The sequence below is a fragment of the Eretmochelys imbricata genome, chromosome 12 (assembly GCF_965152235.1).
Source record: "Eretmochelys imbricata isolate rEreImb1 chromosome 12, rEreImb1.hap1, whole genome shotgun sequence".
Taxonomy (NCBI): Eukaryota; Metazoa; Chordata; order Testudines; family Cheloniidae; genus Eretmochelys; species Eretmochelys imbricata.
In genome coordinates this window covers 39,523,816-39,541,888 of record NC_135583.1, presented here as the reverse complement: position 1 = coordinate 39,541,888, position 18,073 = coordinate 39,523,816, and the positions used below count along the sequence as shown (strand labels likewise).

The 18,073-nt window shown below is 52.7% G+C and overlaps 1 protein-coding gene across 12 annotated transcripts in view; it reads left to right on the top strand.

Annotated features, from left to right (window-relative positions):
* The window catches only part of CBFA2T3 (CBFA2/RUNX1 partner transcriptional co-repressor 3), a 111,231-nt gene that overhangs the window by 27,453 nt on the left and 65,705 nt on the right, over positions 1-18,073 (top strand). For 6 of the 12 annotated variants that reach the window (XM_077831547.1, XM_077831549.1, XM_077831543.1 and 3 more), the window contains exon 2: positions 15,218-15,326. The exons of 2 other annotated variants lie outside the window; for them this stretch is intronic. In XM_077831547.1, the coding sequence (XP_077687673.1) occupies positions 15,233-15,326 (94 nt within the window). In that variant the 5' untranslated portion in view covers positions 15,218-15,232. Of the gene's footprint in view, positions 1-9,801; positions 11,524-15,217; positions 15,327-16,816; positions 16,854-18,073 lie in introns of those variants that run through there. 4 more of the 12 variants (XM_077831544.1, XM_077831555.1, XM_077831552.1 and 1 more) reach the window with 4 other exon arrangements.

The following is an 18,073-nucleotide window of genomic DNA, read 5'->3' as shown; positions in this document are numbered from 1 at the left end:
AGCAGCCTCCAAGTAGGGCTTCCACGGGCAGCAAAATCCATTTCAGACTCATAAAAAAGTCAGGCCAGCAGCTTTGGTATAAACCAACCCCTGCCCCTGCAGGGTCTGAGGAGATGAGGTTAATGGTCCTGCCCGTGGCACTGGTGGGGAAGGGGCAGGGGAAGGAGAGACTGGCTCTTTAAACAAAGAGAGTGCGTGAGTCGGAAATTGACATACCACGTGCACTTAATCCCCAGCGCTCAGTTGTTGCACACTGAGCCATCAATCATGTGTCTGGGTGACTGACAGAAACTCATTAGAGCACTTTCTACCCTGTCTGCCCATTGTCACTTTCCCAGAACCCAGCCCCCCTTCGACTCTCTGGATGGTTTTGGAAAATCAGAGGGGAGCGAGATTGAGAAAGGGGCAGAGTACTGACCAGGCAGCCCAGAGGAAAGGCGCTTTTAGCTGCCTGGCCATGGACTTTCCCAGCCTGCTGTGGCTTGGCCCCCTCCAAGGCCTGCCGGTTGATTTCAGATTTGGTCCAAGAGGGATTGCTAGGCCCTGCACTGGAACTGATCCAGCCGGCCTATCCAACGCTAACACTCGCTTATCTGCTAACCCCTGGCTGCCAGCCTGCCCTAATCTCCTTTCCCACAGTAGTGAAACAAAGCTGCGGAGAATGCAAAAGTGCAAGATTCTCCCTCCCACAACCCCGCCCTTTGCCATTGCCAGCTATTTCCAGGGCTGGCTGCAGGCTCCTGAGAACTTGCACGCGTGACCAGCTGGCTGGAGGAGAGGCCAAGTGACTGCTCCGGTGCTCATGCCTGGGGAAAGGTGGCAGACTGGGGAGCAGGGCCTCTCTTTACTCATGGGAAAAGCACAGCGCCAGTTGCCATTCCTTACACCTCTCTCCTGATCCGGAGGGGCTGCTCCTGCAGCCAGCGGGGGAGCTCATTCTCCGAGACACGGTCAGGCAGAGCCCAGTACACCAACCGCGGCGCTGGTAGGTTTGTGATGGGGATGCCTGTCTCCTGGGAACTAGACTGAGACCCGTCAAACTCCGTTGACAAATGTTTGCCATAGTCCTCAGTGGGAGCTGTAGGCCTCTACCTGAAGGCAGGAGGTGGCCCCTCTTTGTGCCGACAGAACCGTGCGCATATGTATTTGCACGTGCCTCGTGCACACAGATACGCACTGCAGGAAATCCCATGGCTGCAGCCGCAGTGCTGCGCTGCTTGGTTAAATGCCTCGCTGGTTACCTTTGCCCTGAGCTGTAGTCTCATTGTGGGGGTGCGTCCTGCACTATTGCTGGGGGGCTGGATCGTCCCCAACAGGACGCAGAGAGATGGATAAACATGCCGGTAAAAGGGAAACCAACCTTCCCTCTTCTCCAGCTGAGAAGCTAAAAGGGCAGCATCTTTGTTCCCCCCTGTGAAGGCAAGAGAAAGAAAATAACAGGGTTCCTCAGCTGCACGGGTGTCGAGTCCCTTCACAGGGCCAAAATCTAGATACGCGCGCTGCACTCTTCAAACAGTAGCCACAGGGCCCGGTGAGGGAGCCAGTTTGGGGCCAGGAAGGGGTTAATCCAGAGAAGTTTGCTCACTCTAGGGGATGATTTAAACCAGACAGAAAGCTTCTGTCATCCATCACATTAACAGCCAGATCATTGTGTTTTAAAGTGTCTGTAATTGCAGCAATACAGAGACAGAGAGAAAGATAAAGAGCTGGGAAGATGCAAATGCATATGAGGGAAGCGCCATATTCCTCTGGCTTTTCAAATGGGGCCGGGAAGGTGAGAAACCTCCAGAACAGACTGAGGGACCCGTCTAGGCAGTTGCACCATTGAAGCTGCTGACACTGGCCCTGCTGTGGCGAGGCAGGACATGGGGAGTGTGGTGGTCAGCCTTGCCCAGAGTGGTGTGATCCCAGCACGCCAATGGTAGCCACTGTGTGCAGGGCACGTCTACGTTGCAAAAAAAAAAAAAAAAACCCAAACCCCCCTGCGGCAGTGAGTCTCAGAGAGTCGACGGACTCTGGCTTGGGTTACAGGGTTCAGAATAGCCAGTGCAGACGTTTCTGGAAGCCCCGGCTCAGAAAGCCAAGCGGGAACGTCTCCACTGCTATCTTGAGCCCCGTAGCGTGAATTCTCCAGGCCCGAGTCAGTTGACCCAGGCTCTGAGGGGCTGTGCCACCGCGGCGGTGTTTTGTGCCATGGAGAAATACTCCTACAGGGCTGCTATGCCAGATTCTCTAGTTGTGTGCCGTGCCGCTGTGGTCAGGTCAGTCCCAGGATATTAGAGAGACAAGGTCAGGGAGGTAACATCTTTTATTGGCCCAACTCCTGTTGGTGAGAGAGCGAGAGAGAGAAGCTTTCGAGCTGCACAGGGCTCTTCTTTCTTCAGATCTGGGCAATGTACTCAGAGATTTCCCAGAGCAGAAGAAGAGCTCTGTGTGAGCTCAAAAGCTTGTCTCTCTCCCCAGCAGAAGCTGGTCCAACAAAAGCTATTACTCAAATCCCTGCCCCCACTGCCCCTTTGCATTCTCTAGGGCAGAGGGGGCCTGGTAGCAAAGGAAAGCCCGTGGTCTGTGTCCCTGACAGTCCAGGTGTGTCCTGGTTTGGGGGTGGGAGGCATGAAGGGTCATTGGCAGAGATGAGACCATGTCCTGTTTCATAGGAAAGGACCTTTAGCCCTCAGATTCCACAGGAGCTCTGCTTGGGGCTTCACTTTGGGCCTGTTCTTTTCTCCCTCCCATAAGAGTCTCTCTCTCTCTCTCAGCTGTACCCTTTCTCCACTGCCTCGGGCTGTGTTCTCCCCCCCCCCCCCCGCCCCCGGCCAATCCTCCACGCCCCCGTCACCCCCGGATCGCCCTGCTAGTGGATCCACTACACTTAGCATTCACTTTCCTTTCTCTGCAAGAGCAGCTTGGGCCTCATGGAGAAAAACACTGAACTATTTAGTGGCGATCCTGCTGCCCCATTGCCTCTGTCCCAGGCGTGTTCTCCTGCCTTCCTTTTTATTAAGGACACCGGTAGGAAAACAGAACCCATGCTGCTCAGCAGCCCACCTGCTCCCACCTCTTCTGCTCACTGTTTGTACAGTCCCAATAGGCTGCTGCAGAGACTAGTCTCATGTCACAAACAGGACTCTGACATTGAATGGGGAAAATACCAAGAGCCAATTTTCTATCCATCCAGCCCTACACACCCCTCTCGATCTAGATTTCTAGAACACGCATTACTATGGTCGCTGATGCAAATGTCTCCACTGATGATACAGAGCTAAATAGAACAATGTTATGTATGATCACATCCCAGGGAGAAGAGGGTGATGGAGAAGTTTAGACTGAATTGCCTCTGAACAATGTTTTGCTGAGTGTGCCATGAATGCCTCTTTAAGTGGTAGTTGTTGACCAATTTGTTAATCTCACCCCTTTGATCAATAACAGTTTGCCTTTCTACAGTAGGTTCCCTCTGAAGATGATAAGTTTAGCTTTGCAATGCCCCTGTGGCATAGGTACCCCAATTCATAGATTGAGAAACTGAGGCACAGAGTGGGGCAGTGACTTGCCTTGAAATCTATGCTAGAGATTCAAGTAGAACCCAGGTGTCCTAACTCTCAGGCCTGGTCTCAACCCCCCTTTGTTATGACCTAGGAGCCTGTTTAAAGCCTCAGACAGGACCTCTGAAGAATCTCACCTTCAAAGCACAGGCTGTCCCCGCTGGCCTGGTGAGCCACACGTTCTCATGGGGGTGCTCCTCTGCCCTGGGACCCCTGAAAATGGCCTTGCTGATGGAATCACCTGCAAGAAAAATATCTGTGAGTGGGTCACCTGTGCAGTATGCTGTGAAGCAAACTGCCCTCTTAGTCATATGGGCAAACTTCTCCTCTGAAGGCAGCAGGGCAGATCTAGACTCCGAATATCTGGTTCTCTCTGCATGGGCAGGGATTACAGCTACCCAAGCATGGCACTGAAGGTGACATCCCCATTTTGGATCTAGGTGGAGAATTAAATCCTAACGGAGGAGCTTGCTGGCTGGATTTGACCTTGATGGGGAAAATCTCCTTTAATTTTTATTGCAAATACAGCAAACAAACAAGCACCAGGACGCTCTGAAGCAGGAAGCTTTCCAAAATGCCCAGATTTTAAACTCCATCATCTTTACATAAAATATTACCTTTATCTCACAGCCGCCTTCCTACTGATTTCCTCGTTATCCGTGGCTTAGCGCTAAGTGGCACTTCTCTCATCATCTCCTATCTGTCTTGAGCGATAGAACCCCTGGGGGAAACATACCAAGGTATTTGTTGTGTGTGAGACCCATGCAAAAGGAACACGGGGGAAGCATGCTGTGTGCTAGCAGAGGGTTTGTGCAATCAGCCAGGCTGTGCAGCCCCATGTAGAAGCATGCAGGTTGTGAATTATTAACATTCATACGAAGCCCACAGAATAAAACAAGCTAACACAAATGTTTATTTTCACAGTAGTAAATTATGACTTCAATAGACTGAAATTACAGTCCCTGGGCACTGACTAGAAATGAAACAGACCCTGCCACCCAAACTTACACCCGGGGGAAACACGTCATCTTCTCATCAACCAATATGGGTTAGATTTTATTGCTGGCTAGTAAAAAAACCCAACAAACTACAGCTTGTCCCAGTTGCCACACAGATCGTGGCTGGAGCAAAGCCGCAGGTGGAGACAAAGCTAGGCTGGTGATAGCAGAGCGGCACCTCCCAAGGGCTTATCCTTGCACTTGACATGACTCATTGTAGCTGGCTGGCTCTGTCAATAACTAGCTGTCTATGCAGCATGATGCATGCGTGTTTGGATAACGATCGATCAGCCGAGCCATTTTCTGGTAGCAGATACGCTCTTGCGGTCTCTCTCATACCGACACAGGGCCACAGAGGAGAGGCCTGATCCAGCAGACTCTTATGTGAATAGACCTTACTGATGCAAACAGCTTAGCTGGGACTCCTTGCAGGGGTAAAGGCTTATATCTCCTGGCCCCAGTGCTGCTGCAGGCTTGGTCAGAGTTCCCATTCTGCAGCTTGACCACAAAACTCTCCTCTGTCCAAAAGTTTCCTGCAGGTTCTCAGGCTGGGAGCCAAACCCTGCTGGCACAATGATCAAAACCCAAACCCAGGTTGGTGCTGGACTTTGGAGCTGCTGTGAAACAAAGGGAAAAAAGAGGGTTATCACGGGAGGAGCTTGTATAAATCAGTAATCCGGGCCCAATTCTGTATGCCTTTCAGACCTCAACTTTCCATCGACCCCACTGGGAGTCTTGGGCCTGCAAACAAAGCAGAACGGCCCCTTGTGCAGAGAATATTAGCTCCCAATAGAGAATGTGGCTCATTTTCTGCCCTGGGTAAGAATTCAGTTGGGCTACATGGTGCGTAATTCAGGGCAGGCTCTGCCTCCTCACCCAGCTCTCATGCATACATGTGACTCTCGCTGCAGTCGGCAGAGGCTGTGTACGTACATCCGTGAGCACATTTGGACATAAGAGGCCTGAATAATGACCTAGGTGGGGTTGCAGGATCAACCCAATAAGTCTCTTCCCTCTCTGGTTTCTATGATCCGGTGAGGCCCCAATGACAAAATGTAAAAGCTGATTTGACAGCAGCCATCACCTAAACACAAACTAAACCAACCAACCAAATCCTTAACTCCTCCTGGCAGGATGTCCCCGAGGGACGTCCACAGGCACCTGAGTGGGATAGGCTTGTCTCGCACCATCTCAAGGTCATGCCATGGGATGCTCTGCTGGTCTCCAGTGCCATGATAAAGAATTGTTTAAACAGTCTATTTAATTAAACATGCACGCTGCCATCATTTAATTAGAAACTGATTAATCTGCTGTTTGTATCACCCTGATTTGCAAAAGGACCCTGTTTTAGTCAACATAAATGGAAACACTTAATAAGGTAGCTGCTTCTGTTCACCTGTCCGGAGCAAAGTCTGGCTCACAGTGATGCTGTTAACTATTTGACGGGTTGAAATCCGGCTGGGAACGATTTAATCGATGGCCCTTTTGACTAAAGTGTATGGTCAAAGTTAATGTATCTACTATATACATTATAATTCTCCTGGCAGAGCAAGAGGATCCCCATGTTAGCAGAAATAAATATATGATGGTGGCTGAGGCTGGATCTGAAATGATATCTCCACTGGCAAGTAAACACCGGATAACTCAAGAGTGGCACCATCATGAATAAGTTATCTGTCTCCTCACTTGTGAGGATAAATGTCATATCAGACTTAAGCCATCACCTATACAGCCAGACATTCAGGTCATGCACAGAGTTCCCTATCAACGCTCCCTAGGCTGAACGACGTGGGCTTTGCTTAGCTCTTCAGACAAAAGCTTTCCTTCTGCCTTTTCAGTGCCGACGTGCTGGTAAAATGTCACGTCTCTGCAGGGGAGGAGATGACAACCTTCACTCGCGCCAGGTCCCTCTTTTGGAACGGGTGAAAAGGGATAATTCACCATGCTGGTAGAACAGACCGTTCGGACACAAGGGGCCCCAATCCTGCACACGCTTACTCACGTGAGTAGGCCCAGCAAAATCAACGGGACTAGTTCCACGAGAAAGAATTTTCAGCATAAGGCCTTTGCTGACTCCACAATGGAGGCCAAACACAAGAGATGATGGGAGGAGGCCACCTAAACTAGTTTCTAACGCTGCCATTCGGAAGGAAAATATTGCTATCTAGTACTAGACCAGAACGCTGAGGGACATGTGTTCAGGAGGGTGGCGGAGTCTGAACTGTGCAAGGGGAATCCGTGTTCACATAACCTCCACACCCCACGTATTTGCATGTGCCAGCTGGGTGTCTGTCTATGCAAAGGAGGCTCTGCAGGCACCAAGCCCTGTTTGTGAGTGCAAAGGCAGGTGTGCGTGGGTGCATTTTTCCTATGCTCATGTCAGCCTTTGCTTTTTGAAAAATTTGTTTCTTTGGGGCAAACCCTTCTCCACCCTCCTCTGCAGCTGCAGGGGGCCTGCTGGCCAGGAGACAGGGCTTGGAGAGCTGAACCCAGCTTCCTGGACTCCCTGTGAGTGGTCAATGGGGATGCTTCATGCAGGGTAAGGGCGAAGCCCAGAGGGGTTGGGGACCTGGGAATCCACCACCACGTGAATTCTGCAGTCCTTCCCCTTCGCCTCGGAGGGCAGGACTAGGGCCACACAACTGGCTGCAGTAGCTGCTGGGGAGGGACTCTGTGGCTGCTCTGTGGCTGGTGGAGCTAGAGGAAAGGACACCCCACCCTCCAAGACACAGAGCTCGGAAATTACATCTCCTTTCAAGCTCAGAATTAAAGCCAGCCCTGCAGGGTCCCCATGAGCTTAGTGCACTGAAGGGTTGGTGGGCTCGAGCCCTTTGTTTCCAAACACAAGTCACAGTCCATCAAAGCCAGGCCTGAGCCTCTGCCCCCAAACTCTGCAGCCTGAACCCAGCTCTGGGGTTTGAACCCGACAAGCATCTCTCTGGAGAGACCAGGTGGGAGAGGGAATCTCTCTTTTTGGACCAACTTCTGGTGGGGAGAGAGAAGTTAGTCCAGTAGAAGATATTACCCCATCCACCTTGTCTCACTAATGTCCTGAGACCGACTCGGCTGCATACATGCATCTCATTGTCATAGGAACGTTCACCACGGTGAGCCGAGCACAGCACCCACCAGTCTCCTTCTCCGGGGCCCTGGCTTGCACTTAAGCTTTGGTACGGATCAACAGAACCGGTTTGCACCCCGTAGCAAGTAACTCTGATGAGAACCTATCTAGTAACTGTCCAGGCCTTGGGCTGTCTGAATTATGGTGCCCAGGAGCTGTTCAGACTTGGCCATTGCAAGATGAATATCGGCAAGGACACAACAGTGGCAGAAGGCAGTAGCTCGGCCTTTGGTTAGTTCCTGGGGAAGGGGAGAGAGTTATCAACCTCATTGTAATAAGGAATCATTTGGCAGCGAGGAGTCTTGTTCCGGATACCCTGAGGTAACAATTTGACCTAATCGTCTCACATGGTGAAATCACATTGATTACATTTTGCCCCACACCACTCTGCCGGCCAAACACTAGAACTCCTGCTGACTGCAGGGGGAACAGGATTAACCCTCAAAGAGGCAACCCAGGCTTAAGCCAAGGGACACACCCAAAAATATCAACAGAAGCTTGTCCAGATGTGGAGCTGGTGTCTCCAGCAATAAATGTGCATGATTCACCTCTTCTGATGTAACTAACTGACAATAAAAAAGGGAAATAAAGTCCAGTCTGTTGCAGAGTGGAGGAAACGTAGGTGATGGAGGTAAAATTGGGTCTAGAATCATAGACTCATAGGATCTCAAGAGGTCACCTAGTCCGGTCCCCTGCACTCATGGCAGGAGTAAGGATTATCTAGACCATCCGTGACAGGTGTTTGTCGAACCTGCTCTTAAAAATCCCCAATGATGGAGACTCCAAAACCTCCCTAGGCAATTTATGCCTGTGCTTAACCACCCTGACAGGGAGTTTTTCCTAATGTCCAACCTAAACCTCCCTTGCCGCAATTTAAGCCCATTGCTTCTTGTCCTGTCCTCAGAGGTTAAGGAGAATAATTTTTCTCCCTCCTCCTTATGTACTTGAAAACTGTTCTCATGTCCCCTCCCAGTCTTCCCTTCTCCAGACTAAACAAACACAGTTTTTTCAATGTTCCCTTATGGGTCATGTTTTCTTGACCTTTATTCATTCTTGTGGCTCTTCTCTGGACTTTCTTCAAATTGTCCACATCTTTCCTGAAAAGTGGCGCCCAGAACTGGACACAGTACTGCAGTTGAGGCCTGAGTAGAGCGGAAGAATTACTTCTCTTGTCTTGCTTACAACACTCCTGCTAATACAGCCCAGAATGATGTTTGCTTTTTTTCTGCAGCAGTGTTACGCTGTTGACTCATATTTCGCTTGTGATCCCCTACGGCCCCCAGATCCCTTTCCGTAGGACTATCAGATGGAAGTAAAATGTCATATGGGAGTAAAATTGGGTCTAAATGAGTGACATTGGAGAGGTGGCACTTCTGTTCTAAGGTTGAATTGGGTCAGAGTGGGAAGCCTGAATGAAAGTCCCATTGTTTTCTTGGGGACAAGTCACGCTGGTCAACATCATTTCTTCATGGCTGCCTTGACAGGTCCTCTCCAGCAGGGGCTGCTGTGTCATGACATGGATCCTGCTAAAGAGGCTTCAGAAAGGAGGTCTTGGGAAATTATTACATTAAAAAACAAAATACAAATAATCCATGCATGTGTCAAATGCTCCACAACAATGCACACAGGCAAGCCACCTGACAAGCCCAACAGTTACACAGGAGGCCTGGCTTATTTCTAATAGAAATAAATGAACAGCTGTTCCTTTTTCTACTGGCCCTTGCACTAAGGGAATAACAACTCTGTAGCAGAACTGGCATGTGGGGAGGGAAGCTTTCCACTGATTCTCTTCGTGTGCGCGCTATTCAAGCTGCAAGGCGGGGGGCATTTAAAAAGTTTTCTGTGCTGAGAGATTTTGCAGCTGAACCATCTGATCTCTTCTTTTAAAAAGTTTCAGGCCCTGCCCTCTTGTAATCAGGGCAGCAGCAAAAAGGGGTGAGCTGCCTCTTTCAGGAATAAAGTTGGAAGAACTCAAACCAGAGCAAGCCCAGAAGAAGGAAGACTGGAATCACAGAGACCCACAGACAAAGGGAAAATATAAAAGAGAGAGAAAGGAAACAGAGAGGTGTGGAGCATGTTAACACACACACAGAGTCCCCTGCACTGGGCCCCTGCAAGATGGCAGGGGCAGCTGATTCTTGCACTCTGTGCATCTGAATGGTGGGTCCGCTTTGCTTCTCCTAGAACGTATTCAATTCGATTTGCATTTTCCACACTGCAACCCCCGGCTCAGCCCTTCCCCGAAGAGGGGGCGAGAGAAAAACCCTCCCAGAAGAAGCGCAGCAATCGGGCTGTGCGCACAGTGACATGGGCTGCAAGCCGGCCGGGGTTGCAGCAGTAGTGGAGCGCCCCCTGCAGGGCGAGGCTGAGAGGTGCAGCCAGCCCAGCCGGTTCATCAGGCATAGGCGGCCGGGCGCTGCATCAAAGTGAGAAGCCGCGGAGTGTGAGCTCAATCAGACGGGAGGAGAGGCAGGGAGCGGAGCGGCGGGGGCTGCTGGCGATTGGACACCATCAGGAGGAAGCCCTCGCTGAGCCGGCCGACCGCTGCTGGGCTCGCGGCGGGAGGGGGAGGGTGCAGCGCACCGGACCCTGGAGTTAGCCAAGAGCCTGCAAAAAGGGGGCTTTGTGAAGAGGGAGCAGCGGAGGCGAGATGCACCGGGAAGTACAAGCCGCTCTGCCTTGCAGGACCCGGGAGCCGGCAGGCTGCTGGGGGCTGGCCAGGCACTAAAGGACCCCGCCGGGGGCTTCCCCTGTGCACACACCGGACCGGCAGCTTTGGCGGGGCTGGAATCGCCTCGCGCCTCCAGGCGCCCCGGGGAAGGAAGGGGGCACGCGTGAAGACCCCCCCCCGGCAGCCGGAACCCCTCGGAGATCGCCGGGGGCTGCCGTCGGGCAAGGCGCATCCGGGCTTGGCAGACCCGCTCCCGCACCCCCAGCCGGCGCTTTCGGGGCACGGAGTTTGCAGAGAGCTGCCCGAAGGGGAGGTGGCGGGCAGAAGGGCACCGAGAGCCGGCTGCGGAGCGCCTGGCGCCGCGGGAGGAGGAGCAGGAGGCGGCGGCTGGGCAGCCTGACAGCTCGCAGAAGTTGTCCGAGGGAGATTGCCCGGCGGAGCCCGCCCCAGATGGCCCTGGGCAGCGGCGAGCGGAGGAGGCGGCGGCGCTAGCAGAGTCCCCCGGGCTGGAGAGAGACGGAGCCGGCGAGCCAAGGGGCTGAACAAGAAGGGCGGAGAAGATCGCCGCAAAGAGCAGCCCCCCCGTGCGCCCTGGGGCTCCCTGGCCGTGAGGTCTCCTCTCCCCCTCGCCCCATGGCCCCCCGCCGGAGGGATGAGCCCCGACGGGCGTGAAGGGGCCCGAGAGAAAATGCGAAACCAGGCGAGAGCGGGGGGTCTGCCCGGGCAGCCGGCGGGCAGGAGGTGAAGCGCGCCCCGGGGGACTGCGGCCGGCGCCGCCACCGCCACGTACCAAAGAACCCGGGCCCCGCGCAGCGCAGCGCCCGGCGCTTCCTTTCCCCTCTCCTGGCTCGGCTGGTGAAGAGCCGCGGGGCCAGCGGCGGCCGGACTGCGCCGGGGCAGCGCGCAGAAGGGGCGCAGAGCCTGAGGAGCGCGCTACCCCGGGGAGGAGAGCGCCCGGCGCGGAGCGCAGCGCGCCCGGGAGAGGGGCGCGCCCGGCCCCTCAGGACGGCTCGGGCAGGTGCCCGGGGCATGGGATCAAGGGCGCAGCCCCCTGCCAGACGCCGCAGCCCGCTTGGATTAACTCCCTTTGGGTTTTGCTAGAGAGCCGAGCCGCGGACCCGCCGCCCCTGGACCCCGGCTGTCTCCCGGGCGTGCGAAATTACCTCACGGCTCCTTCCCGACCTCCGGCCAGTAAGTCCCTCTCCTCCCCACGGGGACCGCGCGCGTGGAAGTGCCCTGGGACTGGCGTGCGGGGGCAGCCCTGGCTGCCAGCCCTCCCCCGGCCGTGGGAGCGCTCCCCGGCGGCTCCCGTGGGTTGTCTTGCCCTCCAGGTGCGGGCTCCTGCAGGAGGGGCTGCGGGGGCAGGGGCGGAGGACGCAGGCTCTTTAAACTTTCCTTCCAGGCAGACACGGTCCAGTCCGGCTGAGCCCCAAATGGGGGCCTTACCCTCCCTTGCAGACAAAGGCAGGGAGCGATCCTTCTAGGGCTGCGTGTGCGGCGGGATCCCGCCCCCGACAGAGGCTTGGGCTCATTAGGCAATTAGGGGAAAGCAGGAAGGCTCTTGCCTGTGTCCCCGTCCCCGCGTGGCGGGTGGGAAGGTGCAGGGCTCAGATCCCGGCTGGCGGATGCCTGTGGCGGCGGGGGATGGAGGGGGATACAGCCGGTGAAGGGGCTGGGAGCTGGCCTTGCTTGCGGACAGACAGAGGCGCTCCACGGACACGCAGCTGGCTTGATTCCCGCTCCAGCTGGCCCGGAGCTCGTGGGCGCCTGTCCCAAACCCATGGGCTTCTCCTCGCCCGGTGCCCCGTGCTCTCTGCCCGGCAGCGGGACACTCAGCGGGAGCTGGTGATTACCTGGCCAGCGTGCGGGGAGAGACGCGCGCGGTACCCGAGGATCTAGCTGGGAATTTAAAACGCAGGCAGGAAAGCTGGGGAGAGCAAGTGTTTCTTCCGTGGAGCCAGGGGGCCGGGGCCCACAAGGAGCCAGGGCCAGTGAGAGAACTTTTTTGGGAGGGGGGACCCCTGCCAGGCTGCCAAGAGCCAGGTCTGTGCTGCCCAGTGATCTGCACCGTGGTTCCTAGGAGGCTTGCAGTGGGATGCATCATGTATAGCAAAGCTGGGGTGAGATGCCTTTGTCCACAGGACCAAGCTGTGAAGTCAATGTCCCCACCAAGCACTTGGTTCAGGGCAGTACCTGAGACAGCGTTTAAGGTGGTCATGCCCGGGGGAACCTTTATTACTCCCAGCAGCAGTCAATCTTTATTTTAGGGCAGTGCCCCAAAGCCCCAGGCAGGGCCCACCCCCCTTGTGCCGGGTGCTGTACAAACAGGGCAAAGCCACAACCCCTGGCCTGAAGATCTTACAGTCTAAATTGCCAAGGTTCCTCTGAGCGCCACATGTGGGGACAGACAGCTATCCAGCAGGGCCACCAGACATACAGCGCAGCGGAGAGAGAGAAAGGAGAGAAGCATTTCCCTTTAAATGGAGCTCTTCTGCTCTTTGCTCCGGCTGGGAATGTTACTTCAGGCCTGGGAGCCTGGTGCCCAAATGTGGGGTGCCCAGTTCTAGAAACTGTTCAAGAGCCTGGTTTCCAGAAAGGGGGGGCGGGGGGCTGCTGGGCACTTTCTGAGAATCAGCTCCCTGGAAGGAGTCCACAGCTCCCTTCCCCCCCCACCCCCATGGAGGTACCTAATATCAGCAGACACTCTGGAAAGTGTCAGTCCGTGACCATCGAAGAACAGTGGCTTCTTTGGGGCCTGATGCTGCAGTCCTCACTCAGGCAAGTCTCCAACTGATGTCTGGAGAAATTGTGCCTGAGGAAGGACTGCAGGGTTTGGTATTGCCCTTTTCTTCTGCCCTGGAACAGAAGCCAGTCCTGGGCTGAGAGCGCAGGTCCATGTTCTCTCCTTAGTGTCCTGTGTGGATGCTTTCCTGAAGCCCTGGGGTGTCTGCAATGAGGGGACTGTGCTGGTGTCTGAACGCTCCATAATCGGACGCGGCCACCAGTTCCACAGGGAGGTGGCCTCGTTTTGTGCCCACCTGCAGCAAATCTCTCCCGTTTTTGCTTCACAAATTTTCCCTTTCTGCACGACTGGAAGAAGTCATTTTCCTCCCTGCACGAGTGGCTGCAAGAGCAGTGAGCCAGCTCAGAGGCATAAGAAGCCATCAGCTCCACATCAGACTTTCAGAGTGGCTGATTGATTGATTTAGACTTAGTGGTGAGGAGATGCATAATTCTTCTCAGGAGACTTTCTGAGTCATAAGGAAGAAACCTAGGGCTAATTGAGATACATGTATATACACCACAAAACAATTTGATGTAGGTTTTAAAACAAGGGCTCCTTAGGAGGAATCCAGCTATCTAAATTTGCCTTAACATGCTTCTGACCATAATAGTAATTAACCAGTGTAAGATTCTGTCCCGTGTTTTCCATTCAGTGCCCCTGTCTTGCAGAATTTCATTAAAGATCTGTCTTCTGGAGTATCCAGTCTTCCTGCTCAGCAGTCTGCCCAGTGTGTCTTAATGGCACATTTGGTTCTGATGCAGCAGTTGTGGCCCAAGGAAAAACAGCAAGTCAAAATATTCCCCCCAATATCCAGGAATCCAAATCACTTTTTAACATGACAAGCCAAGGCCCCATTTCCTTAGTTCAGTCCCACTGGTTTATTGAGGAGGGCTAAGTGCACTGTGCCAAATCATTCAGCATTGCATGTTGTGTCCTTCCCAATCTAAGCTTGCAACCAAGTATATGTGTGTTTTTATTTCAACAATGGATTGTGGTGCTGGATAGCCACTGAAATGACTAGAGATGTGTTAAAGGGATCGCTGTCAGCTTGACAACCAATGCCTGTAAAGATTGTTTCCTTATGTCCTTACATTCTGAAAAGGGAAAGAATTTTATACAGCCAAATTGTCCTTTGCTCTTTTTTACATTTTACTTTACTCTCATCTTGGGCAATGAAAATCAGTGAGGTCAATTTCGTTTCTCTTTAGAGTCAGTTTCATCTTTAGGTTCTTGTTATAGTATTTCCCTTTCAAATACTGCAGGGTCATGCCCATTTGATTAGAAAGAACTCTTTTTGTTGTTGTTTTTTCTGCTTTTTTAAGCTAATGAAACTTTTCTACTGATCTTAGGTTTTCACAAAAAGCTTGTTTTTACAACATTTTAATTTCTGGTCAGATGTGAGTTGACGGTGTCCGTTAAGTTGAGCAATGGTCTAGTCTGCCTTTCGTTTAGAAGGAACATCTATGCATGCTCCCTCTGTTATCCTCTCCCAGTGCCTGTCCAAGAACAATTCTGCCTTTAATTAAAGGGGAATAATAATCCTTTGTTCTTTTATCCGAGGATCTCAAAGCACTTTGCAAACATTAGTTCTCAAACCCCCCCGTGAGGTAGACGTCAATATTTCTGTTTACAATGGAGATGATTAAGAGACAAAGAAGTTCGGTGACTTTTCCAAAACCACAGGCAGAACCTAAGGATGGAATAGAAAAGTCCTGATTCCCAGTCCTTTGCTCTAGCCACTAGACCACTCTAACTCCCCCAGCAACAAACTGAAGCAGTGATCTTGGATAGGAAGTGTGTGGAAGTCAGTGCTTTAGCTCTCCGAGTAGTACCAGTTGGAGAGATGTTTTCTGAAACTTGACATGTGGGAATGGAAACTCGGGGTTTTTTAAAAAAAAGTTATACATCATTTTTATGACTTATACTCTATTGGTTTGCTATGCTGGGAAATGACTTATGGGGGGGTCAGTTGGGGACGGGTTGAGTTTTACCTCTTGAGACACAAATAAGGAAAGTCCTCTTTGATTTGAAATGTATTTCCCTTCACATAAAAATAGAAGTTAGAGTTTTGCTTTTGTTTTGATTTGTGGGACTTTACAGTGAGCCAGAGAGTCAATGGGAAGGAAAACAAAGATGAATTTTGCTGTACAGAGAAGGGTTTTTCTGTCCACTGCTTCCAGTCAGACTCAGCCCATGTCCCCTCCAGCAGGTAAGGTTTTACTCTCTACCTGTGGTTAGTGGCATTTTTAGCACTCTTTCCCCTCCTTCTAACTGGGGTAAGGCTGTTCTAGGGAGACCATGCTATCGGTGGGGTTAGGTACAGAACCCCCCTTTGCTGCCCTTTATTACAAAAGGGGGGCCTCACTCCAGACCTGTATTCACACACACTGATCTCTGGGGCTCTTGTGTTTTGATATTTTGAGGCAAGTAATTTAAAAACTCATGCTTGTGAAACTGAGTTTACAGAAAAATGGAACAAGCAAGACATTCATTGCACATCATTTTAAGATTCCTGCTCTTCTTTTACTTCTTGTGTTTTGGGTCTTTGTCCCCCGTTTGCACCTGGGCAGACTGAGATGCATGGGGATGCCAGTCACTAGACAGAGAGACCCGGTGGGAAGGAGCTCTCAGATCAGGGAAGCCTCCCACCACCTTAAAGGAAAGGGGCCCTGAGGTAGTGGTATTGGCAACCAGGAAGAAGGTGGTAAAAATGTTCCAAAGTGGTGTGGAAAGACCCTGAAGCAGAGGAGTGGGTGACGAGCAACACAAATCTCCTTTTTGTCCAGCGCGGCCGATGAGCTTACAGTGTATCAGAGGTTATGAAAAGCTAAACAAAGCCGACCCAGTACCCTCTGAGAGCCAATGGCAACGCATTCCTAAGGGGGAAACAGGGACCGGAGGACACGACTGTGGCTGTGATCACAGGAGCTCTCCCACGCTAAAGCTGTGGCTACATCGGCGCTTTACAGCGCTGCAACTTGCTCGCTCAGGGGTGTGAAAAAACACCCCCCCCCCCGAGCGGAGCAAGTTACAGCGCGGTAAAGCGCCGTGCTCTAAGCTAATCCCCTCGTGGAGGTGGAGCACCAGGAGAGCTCTCTCCCGGCGACCACACGCGCACTTCAACGCGCTGCCGCGGGACGTTGCCAGTGTAGCCGTGCCCTGACCTAGTCAGTTCACGGATGGGAAACGTCAGAGGAAGATCCAGGTGCTGAAGGAAGTGGAGTCAGGGTGTTGGTAGATGGCACTCTTCTCTCTCAGACCGTGTGGAGCCAGGGCCACAGAAATAGCATTAAGGGAGAGCTGTAGAATCCTTTGGGAGGAAGAGGCCATTAAATGTAGATCTTAAGCACAGGCCCTCGTTAAAGATGCGGTGGTGTTTCAACTGTCCTGTTATCTGTCCTAGTCACATTCCAGGGGTCCCATTCACCATTCCTGCACCATTATTGCCAGATTGCACTAGTGTAAATGGCTACACAAGGCCGGGGTGAATTGGCTCTGGTAATGATGTTCAGCCTTCCCAAGTTCCCCTTGTTAGTCTCTAAGGTGCCACAAGTACTCCGTTTCTTCACGTGGATATAGCATCTTCTCCACTTCCTGTCCTAAACCATTGTAGAACATTGCCGTGCCCTGTTAAACAGCTGCTGCGTTCCACCCTGTGGCGTGTGAAGCACATTCCAGCGTCCGTGTGTTTGTAAAGCGCCGTGAGACCCTTTGGGATGAAAGGGGCTCCATGAATGTAAGTTATTGCATTATTTGATGGAGGTCAATGGATCGTTAGTGAACTAGACAGAGAATAAAGGGCTGCCTAATAGGACAGGAAACAGCCGTTCTGGAAGTGGACAGGCTGCGACTGTGAGAAATGCCGTAATGTTTGCAGTTGGGATTCCAGTCCAGCGTGACGGGCCATCACCAGCGTTCCAGCCAGCACAAAACATGTCTATTGGGGGAAACCAGCAACACGCGCATTAGACTGTTGTCACATTTCAGTGTTTATCAGACATGATAAATGAGAATTTTGTCTCCGTCTAATTGCTCTGATGAGCTAAAAACCAGCGGTGTGTTTTCAGACGAGTGCGTTTGCAGTTTGCAGCAAGCAACTGCTGCGAAGGTGGGGCCTGATCCTGCTCCCACTCCATGGCCGCCCATGGCAAAACTCCCACGGGACTCTGCAGCAGGAGCAGCAGCAGGTCCTCCGAAAGAACCAAGCCCTTATTCCTCTGCCACAGCTTCTTTGAAGCAAGCCAAACTCCAACGCCACCACCAAGCCAAAGCAAACACGTTCGCATCCGCTGCATTCCCGCTGCCTCCCATTTCAGTGTGGGAGAGCTAAGAGGAGCCATTGGAACAGTTCCTTCTGGAGTGATTAGGACGCTCAGTTCGTCACTGTTCCGCTTCTCAGTTACACCAGTGCAATGTGGTGTAGAACACGAGGTAGTGTTGGACACGCACGTTCCATGCTCTTTGCACTGGTGCAAATGACTGCACAGGGTGCAGGGCAGTGGGGAGTCGGGGCCCTGATTTCTAGGGAATTCCTGATGCCAGGCGACCCACAAGGGCTCTGGGACCGATTAGGAACATGGACCCTGGACTCCAGCAGCTGGGGCCTGATTTTTCCTTCACCCGAAGGCCACTTTACACTGATATTTGCACTCCCTTTACACCACCAGAGTGCTGTCAAGTCGCCTTGGTGTAACGCAGGATCAGGCCCATGGCATGCATTCTGGATTTCAGAGTCCTGAGGGGCCCTCCAAACAGGCATCTGCACAAGACGCCGAGAGAGGAGAGGCACTGTGGGCACAAGTGTGTCTCCCCTGAAATATCGCTTATTACTTCTTAGCATCCCCTAAGAGCCCGGACCTGCACCCATGTAAGTCGATGGCCAAGCTCCCACTGATTCCAGCGGTGCAGGATCAGTCCCAGCGTGCAGTTCTGTTCTTACAAGTGACTGTAATAAGG